This window comes from Phyllostomus discolor, chromosome 10 (assembly GCF_004126475.2).
Source record: "Phyllostomus discolor isolate MPI-MPIP mPhyDis1 chromosome 10, mPhyDis1.pri.v3, whole genome shotgun sequence".
NCBI classification, from domain to species: domain Eukaryota; kingdom Metazoa; phylum Chordata; class Mammalia; order Chiroptera; family Phyllostomidae; genus Phyllostomus; species Phyllostomus discolor.
This window is the reverse complement of record NC_040912.2, coordinates 75709947-75733663: the sequence shown is the minus strand read 5'-3', so window position 1 is coordinate 75733663 and position 23717 is coordinate 75709947. Positions and strand designations below refer to the sequence as shown.

General features: G+C 50.0%; 1 protein-coding gene across 1 annotated transcript; it reads right to left on the bottom strand.

The window, feature by feature from the left end:
• Window positions 1–1186: 1186 nt before the first annotated feature.
• Window positions 1187–23480, bottom strand: SMO (smoothened, frizzled class receptor). The gene is made up of 12 exons (XM_028525562.2): window positions 22624–23480; window positions 9754–9959; window positions 8442–8655; window positions 8024–8195; window positions 7277–7496; window positions 7056–7179; window positions 5691–5783; window positions 5177–5285; window positions 4254–4439; window positions 3653–3801; window positions 2980–3114; window positions 1187–2741 (listed from the first exon to the last, which is right to left on the bottom strand). Exons 1-12 carry the CDS (start codon window positions 22949–22951, stop codon window positions 2308–2310), a joined length of 2370 nt encoding a protein of 789 aa, XP_028381363.1. The 5' UTR covers window positions 22952–23480; the 3' UTR covers window positions 1187–2307.
• Window positions 23481–23717: the final 237 nt, after the last annotated feature.

The window sequence follows — 23717 nt, the reverse complement described above, 5'->3', positions numbered from 1 at the left end:
TAAGAGGCAGAAGCAGCACCTGAGAGCCGACTCCGGAGTCAGAGCTGAAATGGGATCCAGGCATTACTGCGTACTGCACAGCCTTGGGTAAACTATTGAAACTTTCTGTGTCACAGCACCTTGGGGGTGTGAACGGTGCCCCAAAGGTGCATTGCGAGATTCAAGTTAATCTATGTGAAGTACTTGGGAGAGAGCCTAGCAAGCATTCAGTAAGAGTTATCTGGTACTATTATTTTAATAATAACATGTGAAGTACTGAGACTATGATCAGATCAGTGAAGTCAGTTTGCCTTCCCCTGCAGCCTGGCTCTGGGCAAAATGCTTGCATCCCTGTCACATGAGCTACTCCCAACCAGTCTGGTCAATGTTCCACGATCCCCTCCCTGTGTGTGGGTAATGCCCCCTTTCTTTTACAGATCTCCTTTCCACACCATCCTGAGTCCTTGCAACTCAGTTCCCAGGGTGCTACTGACATCTTTTTGGAGGAAGTGGGGCTAACAGGCTTCCTTCAGGGAAGTCTGAATTCCTTTGACTGCCCAGGGGAGGAATCTACACATCAGAATGAACTTGATCTGCCCAGAGGTGGGGCCCAGGGTTGCCACAGGGAGCCATTCTCATTTACACTGGCAGGGGGATGCCTTCCAACCGTCACTCCACGGGCAAGCTGCATGGTTTTTTCCTTTTCATAGAATTCATGGAGGTGACACTGGTAAACAAAATTATACAGGTTTCGGGTGCACAATTCTACAGCACATACTCTGTACACTGGGTTGTGTGTTCACCACGCCAAGTGAGGCTCCGATCATCACCATTTATCCCCCCACAACCCCCCACTTCTCCCTCCACCCCCGCAATCACTACACTGTTTTCCCTGTCCATGAGGTTTTTTTTTCGTTTTAGCACAATCCCCTCTGTCCACCCGTGTGTGTTCTTAATCATCTAAGATCCGCACTCAGTGAGGCAGCTGTGGCCACAGAAGAGTTTTTGTCTGAACAGAACCAACTGGTGAGGAAGGGCGGCCGGCACATTAAACCGACATCGGCCAGACATCTGACAGTCCTGACCTCATTAGCACCGAGCGCTGGCCCTTTCATAATAGCCTGAGGAGGAAGTAGGAGACGGAGGAGATCAGGACCTGATAAACAGTTAGGTGGAGCCTAGGGCCTATGGAAAAGGACACCGAGAGTTTATATAAAAACCTTTTATTTACTGTTTATATTTCTTCTCCCAGCCCTATCCCCCATCTGGAGCCCAGTCAGCTCCTCGGGCTTCCTGCTGCCTGGTTCTTGAAGCTGGGGCCTTGGAGACTCAGAGGGGGCCTCTAAGAGGGTGGAAATCTCTTCGTCCACTAGTTGTGGAATTTGAAGGAAGCTTTCCTTGCCTGCCTGAAGCTCCAGCAGCTTCCCAGGGTAGCCCTTTAAGTCAGGGGGTCCATCCCCCACTGGGTGGATACAGGAAGAGATAACGTGTCCCGGAGACCCAGAGGCTCCTGCCACTCACTGCTTCCACAGCACGCCAGGCTCTGTAGCTGCACCCATCTCCTTCTTGGAGATGGAGCCCAGCAAGTAGGTAGGGGATGAGGGTGGGAGGGAGAAGGCTGCATCTGGGTCCTAACCAACAACCAGGAAACAGGAAGAGGTTGGCCTGGTTGGACTGAAATGGGAAAGGGAGGGAGGGAGGGAGGGTGCGGGAGGATACGGGCTGGGTTGTTGACTTGGGGTGGGGCCAGCTGGACATCTGTGAAGAGAGGTTACAGCCCTTATGGGAATAGGCACCCCAGCCTCACAACTGCCTGGAAGAGGGAGAAGGGAGCCCTGTTCCCACTTAGACAAAAGCCTAATGACACAATAAACATTTTTGGTCTGAGGGTGCCAGGAAAGGGCACCCATTAGTACAGAAAAGGGCAGCCAGCCCTCATTTGCCAGACACAGGTTTGGCTGCGTCCTGGCCAATGCAGCCCACTCCGGATACTGTTGCTCCTACCTCCGCCATTATTACGCCACCCGAGACTCGGCACACCCCATGACCTTGTCGCAGACTGGGGCTGCCAGCCAGACTCCAGCTGGTGGGGTGGAAACAGGGGCCCTGGAGCTCAGGGCTGTTCCCTGGGTGAGGCCCACCCGTGGTTTTGCTGGGGCTCTTCCCTATAGTTCTACCACGAGCCAGACGTAGAGAACCCTCCTGGGAGGGCACTGGGCCCTCAGGCTCTCTGGAAGAAGAAACCCTGGGGAAGGACTCTCAGGGAGGAAGAAGGGCCTCAGAATGTTCTTTGTTGCTATTTGCTGTCCCAGGTCCTGGTCTCCTGGCTCAGAAGTCTGAATCTGCATCCATGAGCTCTGCCTCCATCAGGTTGGTGCGGGAGTGAATGGGCCCCAGGCCCTGCCGGCGGCCCTGAGCCCAGGCCATGGGGACTGGGCCACTGGGCAGAAATGGGTCCTGCAGGGGACTGGGCTCTGGGCAGAAGGGGTTGGACACCAGGGTCCAGGCTCTCTGCCGGCAGGAGTCCCCAGCACCCCAGGCACCTGCGGCCACCAGGCACTTCTGCCGGGGCAGCTGTGGCAGCCGAGGGACAGCACTGGAGGCACAGGCCGGGGTGGGGTGGTGAAGCTCAGGGGGTGGCACCAGCGGGCACACCTCCTTCTTCCTCTTCCTCCGCTTCTTCTTACGGCCCAGGCGCTTCTCCAGCTCTGGGGAGATCTCTGCCTCAACCAGCCACAGGTTGGCTTTTTCCTCTGGGGGCACTGACGGTGAGAGAGAGAACATGAGCCTGAGACCCTGACTGTCCACGTCACCGCTCTCTCCGCAGACCCCCCCAGGCTCTGGGACCCATAGCTCTAGACCTCTGGGGCCTCAGCCTCACACTTCAGATCTTCCTCAGCTCTCCTCCCCTCTTGTCTTCTGGCAGCTCCTGGTACTACAGTCCCAGTAGCCCCCAGCCTCTGCGTCCCCCACCTTCCTACAGAAACCCGGACCCCATACCTGGAGTTGCCACAGGGGTGACAGACACATCCTGGGGCAGTATGGCTCCTCTCCGAGCCACCATCTTGGTGACATGCTGGGCCCAGGCAGAGGACACGTCAGCTGAGGGCTCATTGAGGTCAAAGGCCAAACCCGCTGTGGAAATGGAAGGAAAGGATAAGGAATCCAGACAGCCCAGTCTTTTGCAGTCAACCATTCCTCCCCTCATTCAGCACCATTCATTCACCTTCCCCTGCCAATGGCTCCCACACCACCTTGCACAGAAAACCCACCCCGGTAATCACAGTGATCTCTACCCATTCCCAAATCACAGTGCAACTGACATCTGGGCACCCAGAACAAGAGCGAGATCTCACTAGAGGCCAGAAACCTAGTTCCTGAAAGCCTGACTTACTCTAGTCCAGGGAGAAGAGCTGGAGAAGACAGGAGAAGGGGAAGGGAGATGAGTCCTCTGGCAAACAAAACAAACTACTGAAACCGGGGCAGAGGGAGAGGGGGGAGAGTCGCTGGGGATGGTAGGGGACTGGAAAAGAGTGACTGTGAGGGGAGGAGGCAGCACTGCAGTCCACACGGCCTTCTAAACAGTCCCGTGTCCACACCAGCCCGGGAGGGAATGGGGCCCGGTGCTGCCGGCATCAAGTGGCTCCAGGAGAGGCAAGGAGCCGAAGCTTACCCACAGGCCCATCGTGGGACACGGTATGCATGCTGAAGGAGAGCTCCTGGCCTGGGTTCTGCAGCAGCTCACGCCGCTTGGAGAAGGCCTTGGCAATCATCTTGCTCTTCTTGATGCGTTTGGGCTCATCATCACTCTGTCCCGTCAACCTGAGAGCAGCAGGGGTGAGGGAGGGAGAGAGGAGGAGCAACCACTTCCCATCAAATCTTGTGAGAGACCACCAAATCCAACCCCTCCAGGGCAGGGGCCTCCAGAGGGCCTGGAGTCCTCAAGGACTCTGAGGAGTGGAGGCCTACTCTGCAAAGCCGGGGGCCCAGAATGCAGGGCTCCTGTGTGCCCAGTTCTCAAATCACTCCACTCTTAATTAAAAGATGCTGGCAGTGGGCTCAGCACTAGCCAGGGCTCCTAAGAACAGGAGGCGTCACCAGGGGGCAGTGGTGAGCCACAGAGAAGTCAGCTTGGAGTAACTCGGCACACTCAGAAATCACGCCTGCCTGGGGCTGTGCTGGGAGACATGGGACCAGACAGCGCCTAATGATGGGGACACACAGGTTGAGAGACTAAGGCCTCAGAGTCAGAACAGGCTCGCTGCTGACCCCACCTGCACCAGGTGCGTCTCCAGATGAGCAGCGTGGCCTTGGTCCAGACCCAGGTGCTCATGGCGATGCCAGTTCCAAACATGGCAAACAGATTAATCTTCTCCACCAAGAGGCTAGGGCGGTTCTTGATCTCACAGTCAGGGATGGGCTTCTTGGTGGGCAGCCCAATGGTGACATTGGCCTGGCACCTACAGTGAGAGGGGTGATAGACGGGTGAGGCTTTTTGGGTCTCCTGGGTGGGTACCCAGACAATCGGCACCGATTCACAGCCGTGGGTGCTCATTAGAGTCACCTGGGAGCTTTGCATAACTACTGATGTCTGGGCCACACCCCAGACAATTAAATCAAAGCCCCAGGGGAGAGACCCAGGCATCTGTGTGGTTTAGAGCTTCCCAGACCGCAAGCTGGAGCCTTGGAGGAGTCTAAAGCAGTCGATGTGGACTGGCATTCATTTTAACAAGCATTTTAACGGCTGCTCCTGGAGTCTTTCAACAGCTGAGATGCCTCCCTCTCTGATTGGTCCTCACTGTGACACGAAAACACAGGCAAGTCAGCAGGCATTACCAGGCTATTAACTCATCACAGAGTAACTACTTCTGGGCAGGGCTCTCCAATAAGCTCTGAAAAAAGAGTACGTGTGAGAATTGGAGAGAGCAGCTTCTGCGGCTCACAGAGTTGGTCAGAGAAGCCAAGACACGAGGTGACTTCTTAACAGTTACAAACGCCACAGCCAGACAGCCATGGGGGTGCAGAGTTGAGCAGGGACTTGAGGGCTGTTTGCTATGTTGGCAAATTACGGGCCAATTGACATCCTGGGCACCCAGAGCAAGAGAGAGGCAGATCCCTGCTAGACAGCACAGGCAGGCTGACCCCGCGGTCCTGGCTCTGGCTCCCCCAAGTCCCCAAGCCCCTGTCCTGCACTCACAGCACGTAGTCCCGGAAGCTGCGCTCCCACTCAGCCTGGTTGAAGAAGTCGTAGAAGTGGCAGCTGAAGGTGATGAGGACAAAGCCAAAGGCCAGGAAGCCAAAAATGCCTGCGGAGGGTCAGGGGTGGGCAAGGTGTTACCAATCCCAGGTGTGGGGGCAGCTGTGGGGAGGAGGGCCTGAAAGACAGCTGAGTCTGGGGTGAATTCATGCTAGGCTCGGCTCAAGAGCTGCAGTCTCCAAAATGAGGCAGGAGGGCATTTGAGGCAGCCGTGGGAGGCCCCAGAGGGAGGGCAGCGGGCATGAAGTAGTAGTCTTGGCATGAACTTGAATTCTTCCACCTGAGAAGGTCCCCTTCTTTCGAGCTGCTACCACCACACGCACACACACACAGCCTTGTCTTGCCCCATGACTGCTAACTTGTGCCACTGACTTACGACACCCTCCAAGACCCTATCCTGCAGGTCCCACAGCTCCAGGAGGGCGCAGTGTTGGGCCGGGTGGCACCCACTCACCCAGGCGCAGCATGGTCTCGTTGATCTTGCTGGCAGCCTTCTCACTCAATAGCCCAGGGTGGTTGCTCTTGATGGAGAACAGAGTCATGACTCCTGGACAGAAGGGACACCTCAGACATTAGTGGGTGAGGCTGCTCTCCTGAGAGAGGGGGGTGTGGCAGGAGAGGCTCCCATGGGCCCTGGAGTCCCGGCCTGATTGCTCCTGTGCCAGTGTCAAGCTTGGGGAACTGGGGACACCGGAGAAATGGAGCACAGCTGGTGGCAGGGGTGTCGTGGACGGGAAAGACTGGGGCAGAGCACAGATGGACAGTAGAGAGGAGAGAGAAGGCACGCTGGTTCTGGCCCGGCCGCCCTGACGTAAGGCGGTCAGGTCAAAGCTGTCCTGCTGGAAAAGGCATAAAGAGAAACTTGAGGACAGTGTCGTCGGATAGAAATATAGTATAAGCCACGTACCTAATTTCAAATTTTCTAGAAGCCACATTAAAAGAGTAAAAAGACACAAGTGAAACTAATTTCAATGTATTTTATAAACAGTACACCACTGTTTATTATATTATCATTTCAATGGGTAGCCTGTATTACAACTCACTAGCGAGTGCGCCATGTCTTTGAAATGCAGCCTGTATTTTACACTTATGATGACACATCTTGATCTGGGCTAGTTTCAACACACGTGGCGAGTGGCCACCAAATAGGACAGCACCGACACAAAACACAAACCAGGGGCCCAGACGCTGCCAAAAAGAGGGGAAAGAAGTGGGCTGAACAGAAGGCTGACCTTCTGTGGAGGGAGGAAACTGAAATTTACACAAGAAAACAACAAAAAATGAGTGAAGAAGATAGGAAGGCTTATGGTAGAGGTGACAGACTGAGACAGGGAAGTTAGGGACCAGAGGATGTGACAACTGTGTGTGTGTGTGTGTGTGTTGTGGGCAGGAGGGTGATGGGAAATCACGCTCCCAAACACTGAGGGTATATACAAATTTAGAGGGAGCACACTACACCAATGTCCCCGAATTGGTCCATGTGGACAGAGCAGGCAACCCACCACCCAAGTGCATCTGGCCGAGGGCTGAGGGGAGACTGCGCCCAGTCCGGGTCCCACTCAACAAGCTGTGAATGTGGATCAAGGCTCTGAAGAAGGGGGTGCACTTTTCTGGCCAACACAAAGGTGTTGTCCTACATCGAGTGCCTGAGGTTCTGTGTCTGCCTAGAAGGGGCCCCTACTAGGCAGACAAGACCCAGTGTGGCCCAGCTGAGGTCCCCCTGTGAGGGCAGTAGAGCTGGCAGGGCCTAGCTCCTGCTTTCACAAAGCTGGTGCTCAGCATATTTTGGTGCCTTGGTCCTGGTCTGGTCCTCACTCACCTCGGATGAGGAAGTAACCGCCCACAATGAGCACCAGGCCAATCGGGGCCAGCACGAAGCCAGCGCGGTATCGGTAGTTCTTGTAGCCCACAAAACAGATGCCGCTCACGGAGTCCCCATCCACCTACAGCCAGAAGGGATGGGAGGGACAGATTTGGTCTCTGGCCCCCTCTCCCAAGGCCATCCCACTCAGGACCCCAGTCCCCTACCAGTTACTGTACCTGGGCCACAGCGAGGATTGCCACAGTGAGGACAAAAGGGAGTGACCACGTGACCAGGTGGAAGTAGGAGGTCTTGCCGGAGAGCGGCTGGTAGGTGGTGCCCAGGGCTTTGAAGGAGGTGTGCCAGGCGTAGGTGAGGACCACAAACCAGACGACGCCAGCCATCAGGGCGTAGTACACAATGACAAAGATGATGACACAGGACAGGGTCTCGTTGGAGCTACACAGACGTGTGGGGTGTCATTCGAGGAGGTCATTCTATATTCCCTCTACCAGCTCTCCCCACCCTGTCTCCACACCCTTGGCTCAGGTCTGGCGGTTGCCTAGGAGTTGGGGCTTGAAACCAGGACCCAGGCAGATTTGAAGAGGCTACAGAAGACGCCCCTTCGAACAGATGCAAACAGTCAAGGTCCTAATACTGCAACCAAGGTCCTTCCAGGGGTGTCCAACTCATGGCCCTTGGGCTACATGCAGCTCAGGATGGCTATGAATGCGGCCCAACACAAAATCGTAAATTTACTTAAAACATCATGAAACTTTTTTGTTTTCATTAGTGTTTGTGTATTTAATGTGTGGCCCAGGACAACTCTTCTTCTTCCAGTGTGGCCCAGAGATGCCAAAAAGTTGGACACCCTGCAAGATCCTGGGTGCAACAAGGTGGACCCGAATCCTACCCTGAAATCCCTTTTGCGGTAAACATGCATTTCAGCCTTCCTCCCCTCACCTCTGGGTCCCCAAGACACCTACGTGGGCTCCCCAAGCCTCATGGTGCCATCTGCACGGCAGACGATCTCGCGGCGGGCACCGTCCATGAACTGGGCCAGCCAGCCGATGCTGCCCACAAAGAAACACGCATTGACGTAGAAGAGGATAACTGCAGGGTAGCGGTTGGAATTCCGCCAGTCAGCCACAAAGTGGCCTAGAAGAGAGAAGTGGGGTCCGTTTCGTGAGGTCGGGGTTATTTTGCTGCTACAGACACCCTTATGACCCCTCTTATGACCCTCCCCCAGGAACCCCCTCCCTGGCCGGCCAAGTCGTCCTCTCCCCACCTCCCTCCCTGCCCCAGAGCCCAGCCTCTCTCACTGATAATCCAGCTCCCTTCCCACTCTGCAGGCTGAGTGTCCTGGGCCTCCCCCTGCCCCCTCCTCGTGCGGGCGTCCTCGGCTGACCAGGGTGAAGAGCGTGCAGAGGCCCGTGACCGCGCCGAAGGCCGCGATGTAGCTGTGCATGTCCTGGTGCTCCGCCTCCGTGAAGAGCGGGTTCTGGCACTGGATCCCACAGCCCTCCACGTCCTCGTACCAGCTCTTGGGGTTGTCGGTCCGAACCAAGGGAGCCTCACACTGGCCCGAACTGTTGAACTTGATGTTCTGCACCTCATTCTGGCCCAAGGGAAGAGGAGAGGAAGGGTAGTACAAAAGGGAGCGGGAGGCTCAGGGCGACCTTCCGTTTAGTAAGAGGCGCAGGGGTAGCGTGGTGGAGTGGCTGAGGGCACAGACGCTGGACACAGCCTGTGGCAAATTATCTGACTTCTCTGTCACCTCGGTTTCCCCATCTACCAGGTAGCGGCGGGGAAAGGATTCATTCGGAATGAATATGGGGTTGGAGGAGAGCTCTGTGGGTGCCCTGGACCACCAGCAAGATGATCGCGTGGGCCCCAGAGCCCACAGGCCTGAAACGGCGCTGGAGGCAACAATGAGGAAACTGAAGCCGCCCTATTTGGGGCGCATCATGCGAAGGCAGGGTTCTTCGGGAAAGACATTAATGCTGGGAAAGGCAGGAGGCAGAAGGGAAAGGGAAGGCCAAGCATGAGGCGGGTTGACTCCATGAATGAAGCCACCAGCACGAGTGCACAGCAGCGGAGCAGGGCTGGGAGGACAGGACGCTGTGGACGTCACTCATCCACAGGGCTGGTCACCAGGGGTGAGAGCTGACTCAGCAGCATGTAACACACCCACCTGCTTCATGGTGGGGCTCACGGGGTAAATGGATAAAGAGATATAAAATGCTACAATCGTATTTGGCAGGTAGTAACAGTAACGAGTAGTATTACTACCATCATTATTATCATTACGATTGTCATCACTCATGAGCCCTCTTTCGTCACCCAGAACTAGAACACATCCCGTCTTGGTGTCTCCGGCTGTCTTATCTGTGCCTTGACTCCCTAAATACACAGCAAACGTTGTTGGGATAGGTTCCTGTCGTCTGTGACTGCCGTAACTCCCTAACACCTGACAGAACTGGTGCTCAAAATGTATTTGTTGCACACACTTATCTTTTTATTAAAAAATAAAAGGATAGTCATTGATGGATGGGCCCAGCCCACAAGCTTCAGTTTGCATTTGTGGCCTGTTGAGCTGTGGCTGCTGACGTGGGGTCTCCCAGGAGAGAAGGCTCTGGGCTCCCCCGTCTCCCCTCCTGCCGGGTCCGGCCCTGGGCCGGGTCCTGAGCCGCCCCTCACCCCACAGGGCACTCACCGGGCAGCCCTCAGGGAAGTGGTCAGGGGTGCAGCGCAGAAAGTCGGGCCAGCCGCGCTCCCTCTCCACGATGGCACAGGGGCCTCGGGTGGCTTGGCAGAGGGTGCGGCTGGGCAGCTCCACCCGGTCGTTCTCACACTTGGGCATGTACACGGCACACAGCAGGGGCTGGATCACTGCCCAGCAACGGGGGGCGTTCCGGAGGCCTGCGGGGCGATGACAGTGTAGACACATTACAGTGAAGCCCCCTCTTCATTCAGACCCACAGGCATAGCGGCACCCCTGTTCCCCAGGCCTGAGGCATCTCTTTTTGCCTCGCTGCAGGCCACTACAGCTCGGAGCTGTCCGGCAAGGTACTTCTCCACGGGGCACTTGGGCAGGACGACTCTCTGCTGCAGGACTGTCCCATGTATCACAGGACCTTTAGCATCACAGGACCCTGCCCACTAAATGCCAACAGAACCCCTAAGTCACTGTGATACCCCAAATGTGCTCCCTCCCAAGCCCCCTGCCAGGGGTGGTGACTAGAAGAGAACCTGAAGAGGAGCTTTCTGGGATGCTACTCACGTTCTACTTCTTGCTCCAGGACTGGAGACCTGGGGATATCCACCTTGTAAATATCAAGTTTATGGCCTGTGCACTTTTCCATAGGTACACTACAACTCAGTTATACAACAGCCCCTGATTCCCAATGCCCAGCTAGGAAGGATAAGCACCTCTGGCTGAAAATCCCAGGTTGATTTACCTTCTACCTTTTGGGGGGCATTTTTAAATGCTACAGGCCTCCCCCAGGGGGAAGGAGAGTGGTGGGACCCACCCCTGCCAGGGCCCGAGCTCCAGACCAGGAGTCCTTTCCCCTCGCCAAGATCCCAGGGCCCCGGGCCCTCTTACCAAGCTGAGGTGAGATAGAGAACAGGTGGGAGCTAAGGAGAGGTAGTCAGGGGAGCCAGGCACTCCAAGGCCAGAGGAGGAAACGGGAGGTCAGGTGAGAGAAACAGAGGAGGCTGTGTCCAGTGCAGAGGGAGGGAAGGAGGTGTCAGCAAGACGGAGACCGCCGCCCCAGTGGCCGGGCTCACTCAGCATTCTGCCCCCTTCGCCCCTCCTCAATCATCCTTGCTTCAGGAGCACCTATGTCCCAAATGAGAAGTTGAATTAGGAGATGCTTCTGAGGACACGAGAGCCAACATGGGTGCTGGCCATACTGCTGGGCTGGGGGGTCGTAGGGGTAGGTAGGTAACTGCTCTTTTGGGGAGTAGAGGTGATATAGTAGAGGGGTAAGGAGCACAGACACTGCAGCTAGCCTGCCTGGGCCAAATCTCGGTCCCATTTCTTGGCTGTGTGATCTTAAGCAAATTACTTAGTCTCTACCTCTAGCCTCGGTGTCCTCGCCTGTGAAATGGGAACAATGCATTTACCTTGTGGGACTGCTGGCAAGAGTAAGGTAACGAGTTAACTGCTTAGGATGGCACCTGTCACACAGCAAACACCGGGGAAATGTTTGGTTATTACCAGTACCTCCCTGAGGCCTCTGGCCACTCACTGCCCTCACCGTGACCTGGCCTATTCCAGGGGTATGGGGCAAGGTCCTGTCACTTAAGAAGCAATGATCTTGGGCAATGGTACCCAGACCTGACTCAAATCAGAATCATCTGGGGGAGCCCTTATGGCCTTGGGTAGAGAACCCACTCTCAGAAATTCTGACTGAGTGGGTGTGGGTGGAGAAAGCTGCAGTGGGTGCCAGGGGTTGGGTGGGAGGAGGGTTTGCCTACAAAAGGGGCAGCCTGAGGGACTGTTGGGGGGGATGGGGTTGTTCACTGTCTTGAATGTAGTGGCTGGTTACACAACTCTGTGTGTTTGCCTAAACTCGTAGAACTGCACAATAGGGAAAAAGTACATTTTACTGGATGTTCATTTAAAATTGGGGCGAACTCACTAGAGTAAAATGTATTCTACAGAAACAGCAGGCAGTTGATTAATAAAAATATTGTGTTATCATTTTCAGGATTTTGTGATATTTGTTGTAATTATCAACTTCTAAAAATAGGTAATTTGTCCCTGGCTGTTGTGGATCAGTGGGTTGAGTGCCAGGCTGCAAACCGAAGGGTCACTGGTTCGATTCCCAGTCAGGGCACATACCTGCATTGCAGGCCAGATCAGGTCCCCAGTAGGGGGCATGTGACAGGCAACCACACATTGATGTCTCTTTTCCTCTCTCCCTTATCCTCTCTCTAAAATAAATAAATAAAATCTTAAAAAAAAACAAAAAAGGATGCTGGAGCAACTGGATAGCCATAGTAAAAATAAAATGAACCTTATAAAAATAATTTAAAAATAAAAATACATAATTTGGTTTTAGTTTTTCATCTAAAATATTGTTTCACTCTTTTTTAAAAGATTTTATTGAGCCCTGGCTGGCGTAGCTCATTGGATTGAGCACGGGCTGCGAACCAAAGCATTGCAGGTTCAATTCCCAGTCAGGGCACATGCCTGGGTTGCGTGCCACGGTCCCCAGCAACCGCACATTGATATTTCTCTCTCTCTCTTTCTCCCTCCCTTCCCTCTCTAAAAATAAATAAATAAAATCTTTAAAAAAAAAATAAATTCCCCAAGAAAAAGGTAGATTATTACATAAATCTTAAACAACAATGGAGGGGCCATCTAAAGAAAAAGTAAGTTGGACTCTTACCTCACTTCTTATGTAAAAATAAATTCCAGATGAAGAAAAAATAATTATGTTATTTTAAAAAATTAAAGCACCGAAACAAAGATGAGACATGGTCTTGGAAACCTTGGAGTGGAGAAGGTTTTTGATATATGACACAAAACCAAGAAGCTATGACATAAAAGATTTAAACAAAATCATTAAAAAGCAACACACTGAGAACATATATTGCATACATACTAATTTTCTTATATGCATAAAGCTCTTCCAAATGAATAAGAAACTCATAAGCCTGCAGAAAAAGGGCAAGAGACAAACACAACGGATCAGAGGAAATACAAGTGGCCTTTAAACACACAAGGAGATGCTCCCTCTCACTCTTCCTGAAGTAAATGTGAAATCAAACCATAAAGGGATACGATTTTTTAATCTTTAGAGTGAGAAAGATCAAAATATTTTAAAATGCTATATTTGCAAGAGTGTGGGGGAAACCGGCACTTTACTTTTGGTAGGAATAAAAATCAGTAAATACCCATGGACACTATTTGGCATTATCTATCAAAATTTTATGCCAGCAAGTTCACTTCACATGTTCACAAATTTATAAGATTATTCATTGCCACATTGTAACAAGAAAAGAGTAGAAACAACCTGAATGTATATCAATCAACAGCAGACCAGCTAAAAAAAACAGTCATACGTCAATATAATAGAACACTACTCAGGGTAGCACTATTTGCAGTGAAATGGAACTATCCCCAGCACATCTCATTAAACGCACACAGTTAGCTGAGTGGAGAACAGCCGGGGGAGCCTGCCACTACTTCGTGGGAAGAAAAAAACTAAGGCCACATAGACATTTGTACACATGCCGGCGCTCTCTAGGAGGACACACGGAAACCAGTGTTGGCGGCCGCCTCTGGGAAGGGGAAATAGGTAGCTGGGAACACACGCGGAGGGATTTAACTTCTATTGCTTTTGAATTTTGTACTAGGTTTAAAAGCAATTAACTTGAAAAAAATAAATGTGCCAATCACTGAGATGAGGAAAGCTTCCCAAAGAGAAGGGAATGAGGTTGCTAACAGGAAGAAAGGGGACATCAACTTTATCAGTGCGGTTTTATTTTTTGATTTTAATAAAATATGAAACAAGAAAACCAGGGACACAGTTTTCTACATTCTTAAAACTTTAAAATAACATTTGCCACAATTCTGACTTTGAAAGAGACTTTGTGTGTGTGATGCTGATGAGCAGCAGAGTCGAAACCTTCCTTCTGAGGCTGCGTTAACATTAGAAAATGTAATCAGTGTAGTTTACTACAGTCATAAATTAAAAAAGAAAAATCACGTGATCATCTCCATAGATTAAAAGTAGTTGATAAAGTCAACATCCAGCCATGATAAAAAGACAACTGACACATTAGGAATACAAGAAAACTTCCTTAATCTGATAAAACGTAACTACAAGAACTTACACTGAACACCGTACTTAATAGTGAGAGGTAGAAAAGTTTTCACTTTAGAACACAGAAAAAGTCACGGACGAAAGATGCTGCTACAGTTACCATTTCCATTTAACAATGTACTGGACGCCTTAATTAGTGCAGCAAGGCAATAAACATAAACACATATACGGCTTGAAAAGAGAAACAAACTCATTATTCACAAATGAGATAGCTATGTGTGTAGAATAAATCCAGCTCGTTTAACTGGATTCAAAATCAACTGTATTTTTATATGCCAGCAACAAACAGAAAACAAAATGTTAAGGGGATCATTTATAGTAGCATAAAAATTATCAAGTACCTAGGAATGAACCTCACCAATTATATTTAAGAAATCCTTGCAGAAAAACTGTAAAAAAATATTGAGAAAATGAAAGATCTAAATGGAAATATATAAAGAAATGACTGGAATACTCAATATTGTAAAGATGTCTTTTTTTCCAAATTAATTTATATACTCCATGTAATTGCAATCAAAACCACTAACAATAATCGAGGCCACTGTAATCAAAACAGTCTGGTACTGGCATAAGAACAGACACATAGATCAATAGAACAGAACAGAGAGCCCAGAAATAAACCCATGTCTCTTTGGTCAATTAATATTTGACAAAGAGGACAGAAGCATAAAATGGAGTAAAAATAGCCTCTTCAACAAATGGTGTTGAGAGATCTGGACAGCTACATGCAAAAAAAAAATGATATTCGACCCCTAACTTACACTATACACAAAAGTAAACTCTAAATGGATAAAAGATTTAAATATAAGTTGTGACACCATGAAAGTCCTAGAGGAGAACACAGGCAGGAAAATGTCAGATATTCCATGCAGCAATACTTTCACCAATATATCTCCTAGGGACAGGGATATAAAGGAAAGAATAAACAAATGGGGCTACATCTAATTAAAAAGCTTTGGCACAGCTAAAGAAAACATTGGCAAAATGAAAAGGGTACCAACCATATGGGAAAATATATTTGCCAATAATATCTTGGATAAGGGTTTGATCTCCAAAATATATAAAGAACTCACATGACTCCACACCAGGAAGACAAACAATCCAGTGAAGAAATGGGCAAAGGACCTGAACAGACACTTATCCAAGGAGGACATACAGAGGAGCCAGAGACATAAGAAATGATGCCTCAGCATCGCTAGCCATCAGAGAGATGCAAAGTAAAAACACAATGAGATACCACTTCACACGTGTCAGAATGGCCATCACAAACAAAGCAACGAACAAGTGCTGGGGAGGATGTGGAGAAAAGGGAACCCTAGTGCTGGTGGGAATGCAGGCTGGTGCAGCCACTGTGGAAAGCAGTATGGAATTTCCTAAAAAAAACCCTGAAAATGGAACTGCTTTTTGACCCGGCAATTCCATTTTGGGGCTATACCCTAACAACCCTGAAACACCAACTCAAAAGAACCTATGCACCCCAATGTTCATAGCAGCATAATTTACAATAGCCAAGTGCTGGAAACAGCCTAAGTGCCCGTAAGTAAATGAGTGGATCAAAAAACTGGTACATTTACACAATGGAATACTACACTGCAGAAAGGAACTCCTACCCCTCATGACAGCATGGATGGAGCTTGAAAACATTATGCTAAGTGAAATAAGCCAGGAAGTGAAAGACAAATACCATAGCATCTCACCTATAAGTGGAACCTAATCAACAAAACAAACAAGCAAGCAAAATAGAACAAGAGGCATGGACATAAAGAACAAACTGATAGTGACCAGAGGGGAGGAAGGAGAGGAAGGAGGATAACAGGGGAAAGAAGGGGAAGGGTCAAGTCGAGGAACATGCATAAAGGACCCATGGCCAAAGACAATGCGGGGGAGGATTGAAAGTGGAAGATGGGGGATGGGTATGGCAGGGGAGAGTAATGGGGGGAAAATGGGACAACTGTAAGTGAACAACAATAAAAAAATTAGAATGAAAAATAAAATAAAATAAAATTTTTCTATGGTTAAAAAAACACCAACAATTATTTTTATATTAAAGCACAAAAAATTGAGAGTAACCCAGACTCTCTATCAGATAGTGCTCCACTGTAAAGCAGGGGTTCTTAGCCTCAAGTTCACAAAGGATTCCCGGAGAGAATTTAGGGATCCACGAACTTGGATGGGACAATTACATCTAACTGAAATTTATCATTTCCTTCCATGAACAGTATAAACAACATACCACAGTAATGTTGGTGATACGCGTGGCTTTGTCTCAAATAGAAATCAGGTAACTTTGTTGCAGATATCTCAAAATATTGTCACTGCTCATCACCACCTTGATACTGCAGTGGCTATTAAACCCACACCAGACCTTATAGTGTATTGCTAAAGAAGCACAAAAATATTAGATCATAAACTTTTAAAATATTTGATAACTAGCCCTGGCTGGTGTGGGTCAGTGGATTGAGCTCAGGCTGTGAACCAAACAGTCGCCGGTTCAACTCCTAGTCAGAGCACATGCCTGGGTTGTGGGCCAGGTCCCCATTGGGGGCCATGTGAGAGGCAACCACATTGATGTTTCTCTCCCTCTCTTTCTTTCTCCCTCTCTTTCTCTCTCCCCGCTCTCTAAAAATAAATAAATAAAATATTTTTAAAAATAAAATGACCTTATTAAAAAATAGTGTATTAAAATAATTTTTAAAATTTGGTAACTCTATTTCAATATAATTCATTCCCTTCATAATCCTAAATATTTCTTTTCCATCCTATATGTTTTACTTTATGAACTTAAAAATACTATACTGACAAGGGGGCCCATGGGTTTTACCAGACTGTCAAATTGGCTCATAGCTCAAAGAAGGTGAAGAATCATGCTATAACGATAAGAAAATGAAGATGGTTGTGGAATCGGCAAGGGATAGACAAATAGACCCATCAAATAAAGATCCCGGAAACAAATATATATATATTTCAACACGTGATTTATGGCAGAGCAGTGGACAAAAGATATTCTCTTTAACAAATGCTATTGACTATATATATATATGAAATTGGAGCTCTAAAATCAATTCCAGGTGATTTATGTGCTTAAAATAAAAGGAAAATCTATAAAGTTTTGAGAAAATAGTGTAAGAGAATAAATTCATGACTCTGTGGTATAAAAGGACATTTTAAAATAAAATACAGTCAACACTACTCATAAAAAGTTTAATAAATGACTACCTTAAAGTTCAGAATGTCTGTTCAACAAAAGACGCACAGAATGAAAAGGCAAGCCACAGAATAGGAAATCTTTTCAACACATGCAACCAATAAAGGACTCCTGCCCATGGAGATCTCCTACACATCTTTTAAAAGTGGCAGCTAGCCCTACAGAAAAACGGGCCAAAGATTTGGACAGACACTTCACAAAAGAAGAACTTCAATGGCCAGTAACCATCTCAAATGGTGCTTAACCTCACTAGTAATCAGGGAAATGCAAATTAAAACCACGAACACATACAACAATATATCCACTAGTTTGGCAAAATTTTAAAGGCGGGCAATACCAAGAGTCGGTCAGGAATCATGTGGAGCAATGGCGTCTATTCTATAGGGCTAGTGGGGGTGTAAGTTGGCACAACCACTTTGAAAAACTCTCTGGTGTTATCTAGTAAAGCTGAAGGTGTACATGCCCTACCATCTCCAAGTATGAACCCAGGTGCACAAGGACATACATAAAAGAACACTCACAGCAATGGCATTCCCAGTGGCCCCAAACTGGGGACAACTTAAATGTTTAACAACATTAAATGTTAAAACAGGGACACATTCCACAGTGGAATACTATTCAGTAATGAAAAATGAGCTATGATAATACGAATCTTACAAAATAATGCAGAATAAAACAAACAAGACATGAAAGAACACACACAGCATGATTCCACTGTATAAAGTTTAAAAACATGAAAAGTGAATTTTAGGCATTCCAAAACTAGAAGGTAAAACTATAGAGGAAAAAGGAAACAATTATCCAAAAATCAAGGTAGTGGTTACTTCTAAAAGAGGAGGGAGGGAGATGTGATTGGAAAAGACAAAGGGGGAGCTTCTAGGGGCCCCACCGTGGCTCCTTATAACTACGTGTTGTTTAGTTCATTTGCGTTTTGTGCACTTTCTGTACACATGCTACATTTCCCAATTAAAAAGTTAAACATCTGAGGCAAAAATGAAAATGTGGGCCCATGGGTGTTATTCCATATTTTAATTTTTTTATTTTTTCAACTAGCAGTATCATTTATTTTTCCTAGAAACTACATACAATTAACTGTAGCAAAACAGTGCTCAAAACTATTTAGGCCTCATTTCAGGTTCTTTAAACTACCTCAACATTTGTAAATGTGTGTTATTCCGTATTTTATACTTTCCTTGTGTGTATGTGTGTATGAATGATCTGACACAAATAACACCCCTTTTTTATTACAAAATCATAAGCATGTAATTCTGTAATGTAACAATATCACACTCAAGCACACCATGTGACATTTTAGGTGAAGTGTTCTAATTAAAACTATAAATTATTACACCCATATCATTATCCTACCAACCACACTCAAGCAGGAGTTACGTCTGCTGGACTCTATATATATAAAATGACTTTGACCATCAGCTAGCCAGGGTTGGGAACAGTTCTAAGGAAATGCTCCCAGATCTGACCCTGTGAATAACGCACCATCACCACCACACCCCTCCTCTCATCTCTCAACTGGATGTCTGAGAGGCAAACGAGAAATTCCTCCCAGCTTCCCTGGCTTTCTCCTCCTGGATGCTGCCACTGGGTGACCAGCCACATACCCCTGTGCACACACACAGCACAGCAGCCCTCAAAGAGGCTATGTGCTAGCTCTCAGGGACCTCTCCCGCTCGCCAGCCTCTGGCCTCTCTGCTTCCTTGCCCCACTTACCAAACCAGATTTGGTGCACCATGACCTGGGTGTTATGATCATCTGATCAACCTGCAATGCCTCAGAGGAGGCATTTGCAAGCTATAATGGAGAAGATGCTGAACCCTGCAGAAGCCCACTCCGGAGAGCTGAGAGATATAGGAGCGATCCGAGTTCTACACAAATGCAGGAACTGGCCCAACCTGAGCTATGAACTGCCTCCCGCAACAGCACGTTGCCAAGGGCTCAGGAGTCTGGGCGGAAGAAGCTCACGGCGGCCAGCAACTCCTGGTCCAGATCTGCTGGCACTCTCCACACAGACGTCCAGTAAGCACCTCTGATTCGCTTGGCTGAAGCTGAACCCCTGCTTTCTTCTAAACCTCCTCTTCCTCTAGCATTCTCTGGCTTCATGAAAGGGAAGGTATCACCTTTCATCAAGCCCTCCATCCAACTCATCGGCAAGTCCCATTGGTTCTAGCTCGGAAACTGTGGGGCCTGTCTACTTCCTACAGCCTGTTACCCCAATCCTGACCCCATCACCTCTCCCCTGGACTCCTTCAACCATCCTCTAAACAAGCAACCGGCCTCCAGGTTTTCCCTCCAACCATGGCTCCTTCACAAGGCACCCACAGATCTTTCTAAAACACAGACATGATTACATCTCTCCCTTGCTTAAAAGCCTTCAATGGCTCCTTATTATCTTTTGGATAACACACAAACTTCTTAATATGGGAATGAATCCCTTTATTTTCCAGTTCTCTAGATCTTATCTCTTAAAATTCTCTCTCCCCCATGCTTTGATCCGGTGCTACTAAAATTGTTAAACTTCCTTAAAAGTATCAGGCCCTCTCACCCCTTCACCTTAGTGAGTGCTATTTCCTCTCCCTAATCTTTCCCATCCAACCCTTCCTTGGCCCAGGTAATTCCTACTTATTTCTCAGGTCATGGGGCGAACAGGCAGGGTCTTCTGTGGGCAGGGTCTTCTTCCCTTGTTCCACAAAGTCCTTTGTGTTCCTGCAGCATCCTACTTTGTCACAGTACCTTCACAAATATTGCTAAAGCCTGTTTCATTTTCTGTCTTCTGCTGGATGGCAGGGTTCATGTCTTCATTCTTCATCTCTATGCTCCCCAGAACCTGACCCAGGCTGCAGCAAGCACCCAATACCTACATGAATAAATGGTTGGGTGATTGTGTGTACTCAGAACTCTGAGGCTTTCAGAAAAATGTGATGAACAAGTAGTCCCTACTTTCAAAAGTTTACAGAAGACAACCTAGACCATTTCCATCCTTCACCTACAAAAGTATCTCAAAGAGCCAGGTGACACTGACCGTGTCTAATGCCAAGTCAAGCCCCTAACTCAGGACAGGACCAGTCACTGGCCACTCTCCACGATTCCCAGCTGGCGGCCTGTCTGGGATTCTCACTCTTGGTCCAGGTTGACTTTACCCACCCACTGGCTCAGCTCAGACCAACACCTGCTTCTGGTCCTACTTCACAGGACATCCCACAGAAGGGCCCTAGGCAGAAAGAGAACAACCAGAACGCACATGGGGATGGACTGAGCTCAGGGATGCTGGGTGGCAGCGGAGAAGAGCTCGGAGTGAACTAAGGATCTGGGCTTAGGAAGGGCACCCCTGTAGGAACCTGCCCCACCAAGGCATAGCTAGTGGGGTTCGAACCTGCACGGACAGCAGCTGGTTCTAACTCCTAAACTTTCCCGCCCAAACCACTTCTGCCCACTCAGCTGCTCTCAGGATAGGAGTGGGGGCTGTAAAAAAGTTCATACCCTTCCTTCTGGATTTGATAGTAACAACAGAAGGATAGCAGCACACATGCATCTAACTTAGGAGAATTCAACCACTGGCCCCTGCAAAATACATGAATAGAAACAGAATATCCTCTTATAGTGTGCGCAACTCAGAACTGGGTGAGATTCTAGTGCTGAGGGAGTTATTCAGATTGTCCATACAGCCGGCTCCTAAACTCAAGCCTTCTTTCAGGCACTGCTCAAAGAAATAGTGTTTATACCTCTGGTATTCCTCTTTCATTCTTTCGCCCTTCTGCTTTGCATTTATGTGACTTCAAAGACTAAAATGATAGTTTCTACATATGCCCTTTCTTCTATACTGTACTTTTATACTTCTGTTTGTGACACATTTATACAAACATATTACCATAGAGAGAGCATATATGCAAAATTACACAGACCTTATGGTAATTATGGATTTTCCAAAGCTACTGTTGATTACACAGGGTCCTTGCCGACACGCTGACCTGGTACCCACAAAGGATGAAGCTCCACACACAGGCACGATCCCCCAAGTTCCTCATCTGGCATCTGCATCAAGCTAGGGATGGTATGGCTTTGTACAACATCCGGCGAGAAACCTTGAGAACACTAGTGGCCCAGTTGACAACGACAGGCGACCTACACACACTTCCCCATCAGGACCATTCCCAGCAGCACCCAGGGCAGAATGGAGATGGGAGGCGTGCGGCACTGGGGCACTGGGGCACTGGGGCACTGGGGCACTGGGCAGACGTGAGGTGTGGGGCACTCGAAGTCTGTCAAAAGGAGGTTGCCAGATCTGCGCCTGGCTTTTGGATTTTATTTTCTTTTGTCAATGTCAGTTTTGAATCATGCTGGCCAGAAGCAAGGAGTGACAAGGCCAGGGTCCTTCCTGAGCACCCTGCAAGCTCCCAGCTCAGAAGAGTGACAGGTGGGGACCTACTTCACTCTGCACTGTAAGGAAGGACCATTTGGGCTCTTTCTGCAGATTTGCAAGCTGAACCATAATCCCCCACTGAGGTGAGGGCCCTGGGACTTCTTGAGGTCACCGTGGAAGAATCCACAGGCTCTCAACACTCCAGACCAGCCCGAGGACCCAAACTTCCAAAACACACACAAATAATCGTTAAAATAGTCACATTCCTTCCCAATCCCAAACAAAAATCAGAGTCCCCATTTTTCAGATGAGGAAACTGTGAAATCTCCTGTGAAAGCAAGGCAAGATCAGGGTTCTCTGAACTTTCAGTCTCCAAAAACAATACTTCTGAAGCTTTCTGGTTACCTTAAAAAATTTTTTTATTGATGGACTTTAGAGAGAGAGAGGAAGGGAGGGAGAGGGAAAGAGAGAGCAGGAGAGAAACATCGATTTGCTGTTCCACGTATTCATGCGCCCATTGGTGGATTCTCCTGTGTGCCCTGACCTGGATGGAGCCCACACGCTCAGTGTCTGGGACCCGGAGCTGCACCGGGACTGTGCTCTAACCAAATGAGCTACCTAGCCAGGACCTCCGGTTACCTTTTAATTATTCATTATCAGGGGGTTTCTCATCCCTCACAAATTTCACTAATTTTCACTCCTCACCTCTCATGCCTAAATCTTCTATTCACATTCTTCCCATTTTCCTGTTCAACTGGACTTCTCTCTTCTCCAAGGTCTCAACATCTCCTTGAGTCTCTGAGGACCCAGCTTCCAGATTGGCACTTATCTGGAGCATCTCTCTCTCTCCCTCTTTCTCTCTCTCTCTGTCCTTTCTTGTCGCTCAGAGTCCCTTCAGGACCGGTTCCTAGTTCCTCCGCATCCTTAGTTCACCCACCCCGCGCAGGCCCTTTGTGACCCGCTTCCTCAACTTCCTCGCCCTCCTTCCTCATCACCGAGGGTCCTAGCCTGCACACAGCCTGCTCAGAAGTTTCCGACTCTGTTCCTCCCAGCCCCCCGGGTGCAGCTCCCGCCCCCTCCGAATCTCAGGCCTGAGCCTCTTCTTCCCCGGAGTCCCCGCGTCCCACCACCGCAGTCCCCGGACTCGGGCTTCCACGCGCTTACCGGACCAGAGCACGAGTTTGCCGTGCGCTTCCTCCTGAGACGCCGAGTCCCCGGCCAGCAGCGTGGAGGTGGCCTCGTAGGGCAGCGCGGAGCCCAGGCACACGTTGTATCGCAGCGGCTCGCAGGCGGCAGCCCGACCGCAGTGGCTCAGCAGCGGCGGAGGGCGGGTCACCGCCGCGCTCCTCCTGGCGCTCCCGCCCGCGTTTCGCGGCCCAGGCCCGGTCGCGTTCCCGCTCAAGGCCATCCCCCGGCCCGGGCCCCCCAGCAGCAGCAGCAGCAGCCCCAGAGGCAAGAGCTCCGGGCCCCGTGCAAGGCGGGCAGCGGCCATGGCCAAACCCGCCAACTCAGCAGAAGCCCCGGCGCCCCCCGCCCGCTCCCTGGAGCCCCCTGGGCCCACGCGCAACCCTTGGGGCCGCGGAGGCGACTCAGACGACCTGTGCGCCCCGCGAGTCCCGTGCTGGGCTCCCCCGGATGCTCCGCGCGCCACGGGCCCTCGGCGCCCAACTTCGAAAACTTTGGAACCTGGGGCCCATGTTTAGGCGGCGGAGGCCCGGGCGGGGATGCACAGCGCCCTACCACTTTCCCTGGCAATCAAAATTGTCTTCAGCCCTGGGAGCTCCCGGGGCCCCGGATCTGCAGCCCCATCCCCTCTTCCACCATTAAAAACCACCTCCGGGCCCCGCGTTGGAGGCCAGGCGCGGGCCCGGGATCCGAGACTAGGTCACCGGCGCCGCCCCCGCGCCAGCCGGGGCTCAGCCGCCACCTTCTCCAGAGCGCGCCGCAGCCCCCCGACTTCTCCCCGCCGACTGCCCGGTTCCTTTGTTGCTCTAGCTCGCTACGCTTTCTGGAATGCACGGGCCTCGTCGGGCCAAGCCCGGCCCCCCCTCCTCCACGGCTGGGGGAGGGACTGGCGGAGGGAGGGAAGAGGAGGGGAGGGGATGGGAGAGAGGAGGAGCGCGAGCTTCAGCGACTCTGGCGCGCAGAGGGTCCCGGGCCAGCTGCGGAGGTGACGCCTCCCGCGGTCCCAAAGCTAGAGATAGGTGGAAATGGGGTCCCTGAGCTGCGCCGAGACTCAGCGGGCACTTTAATAGTGC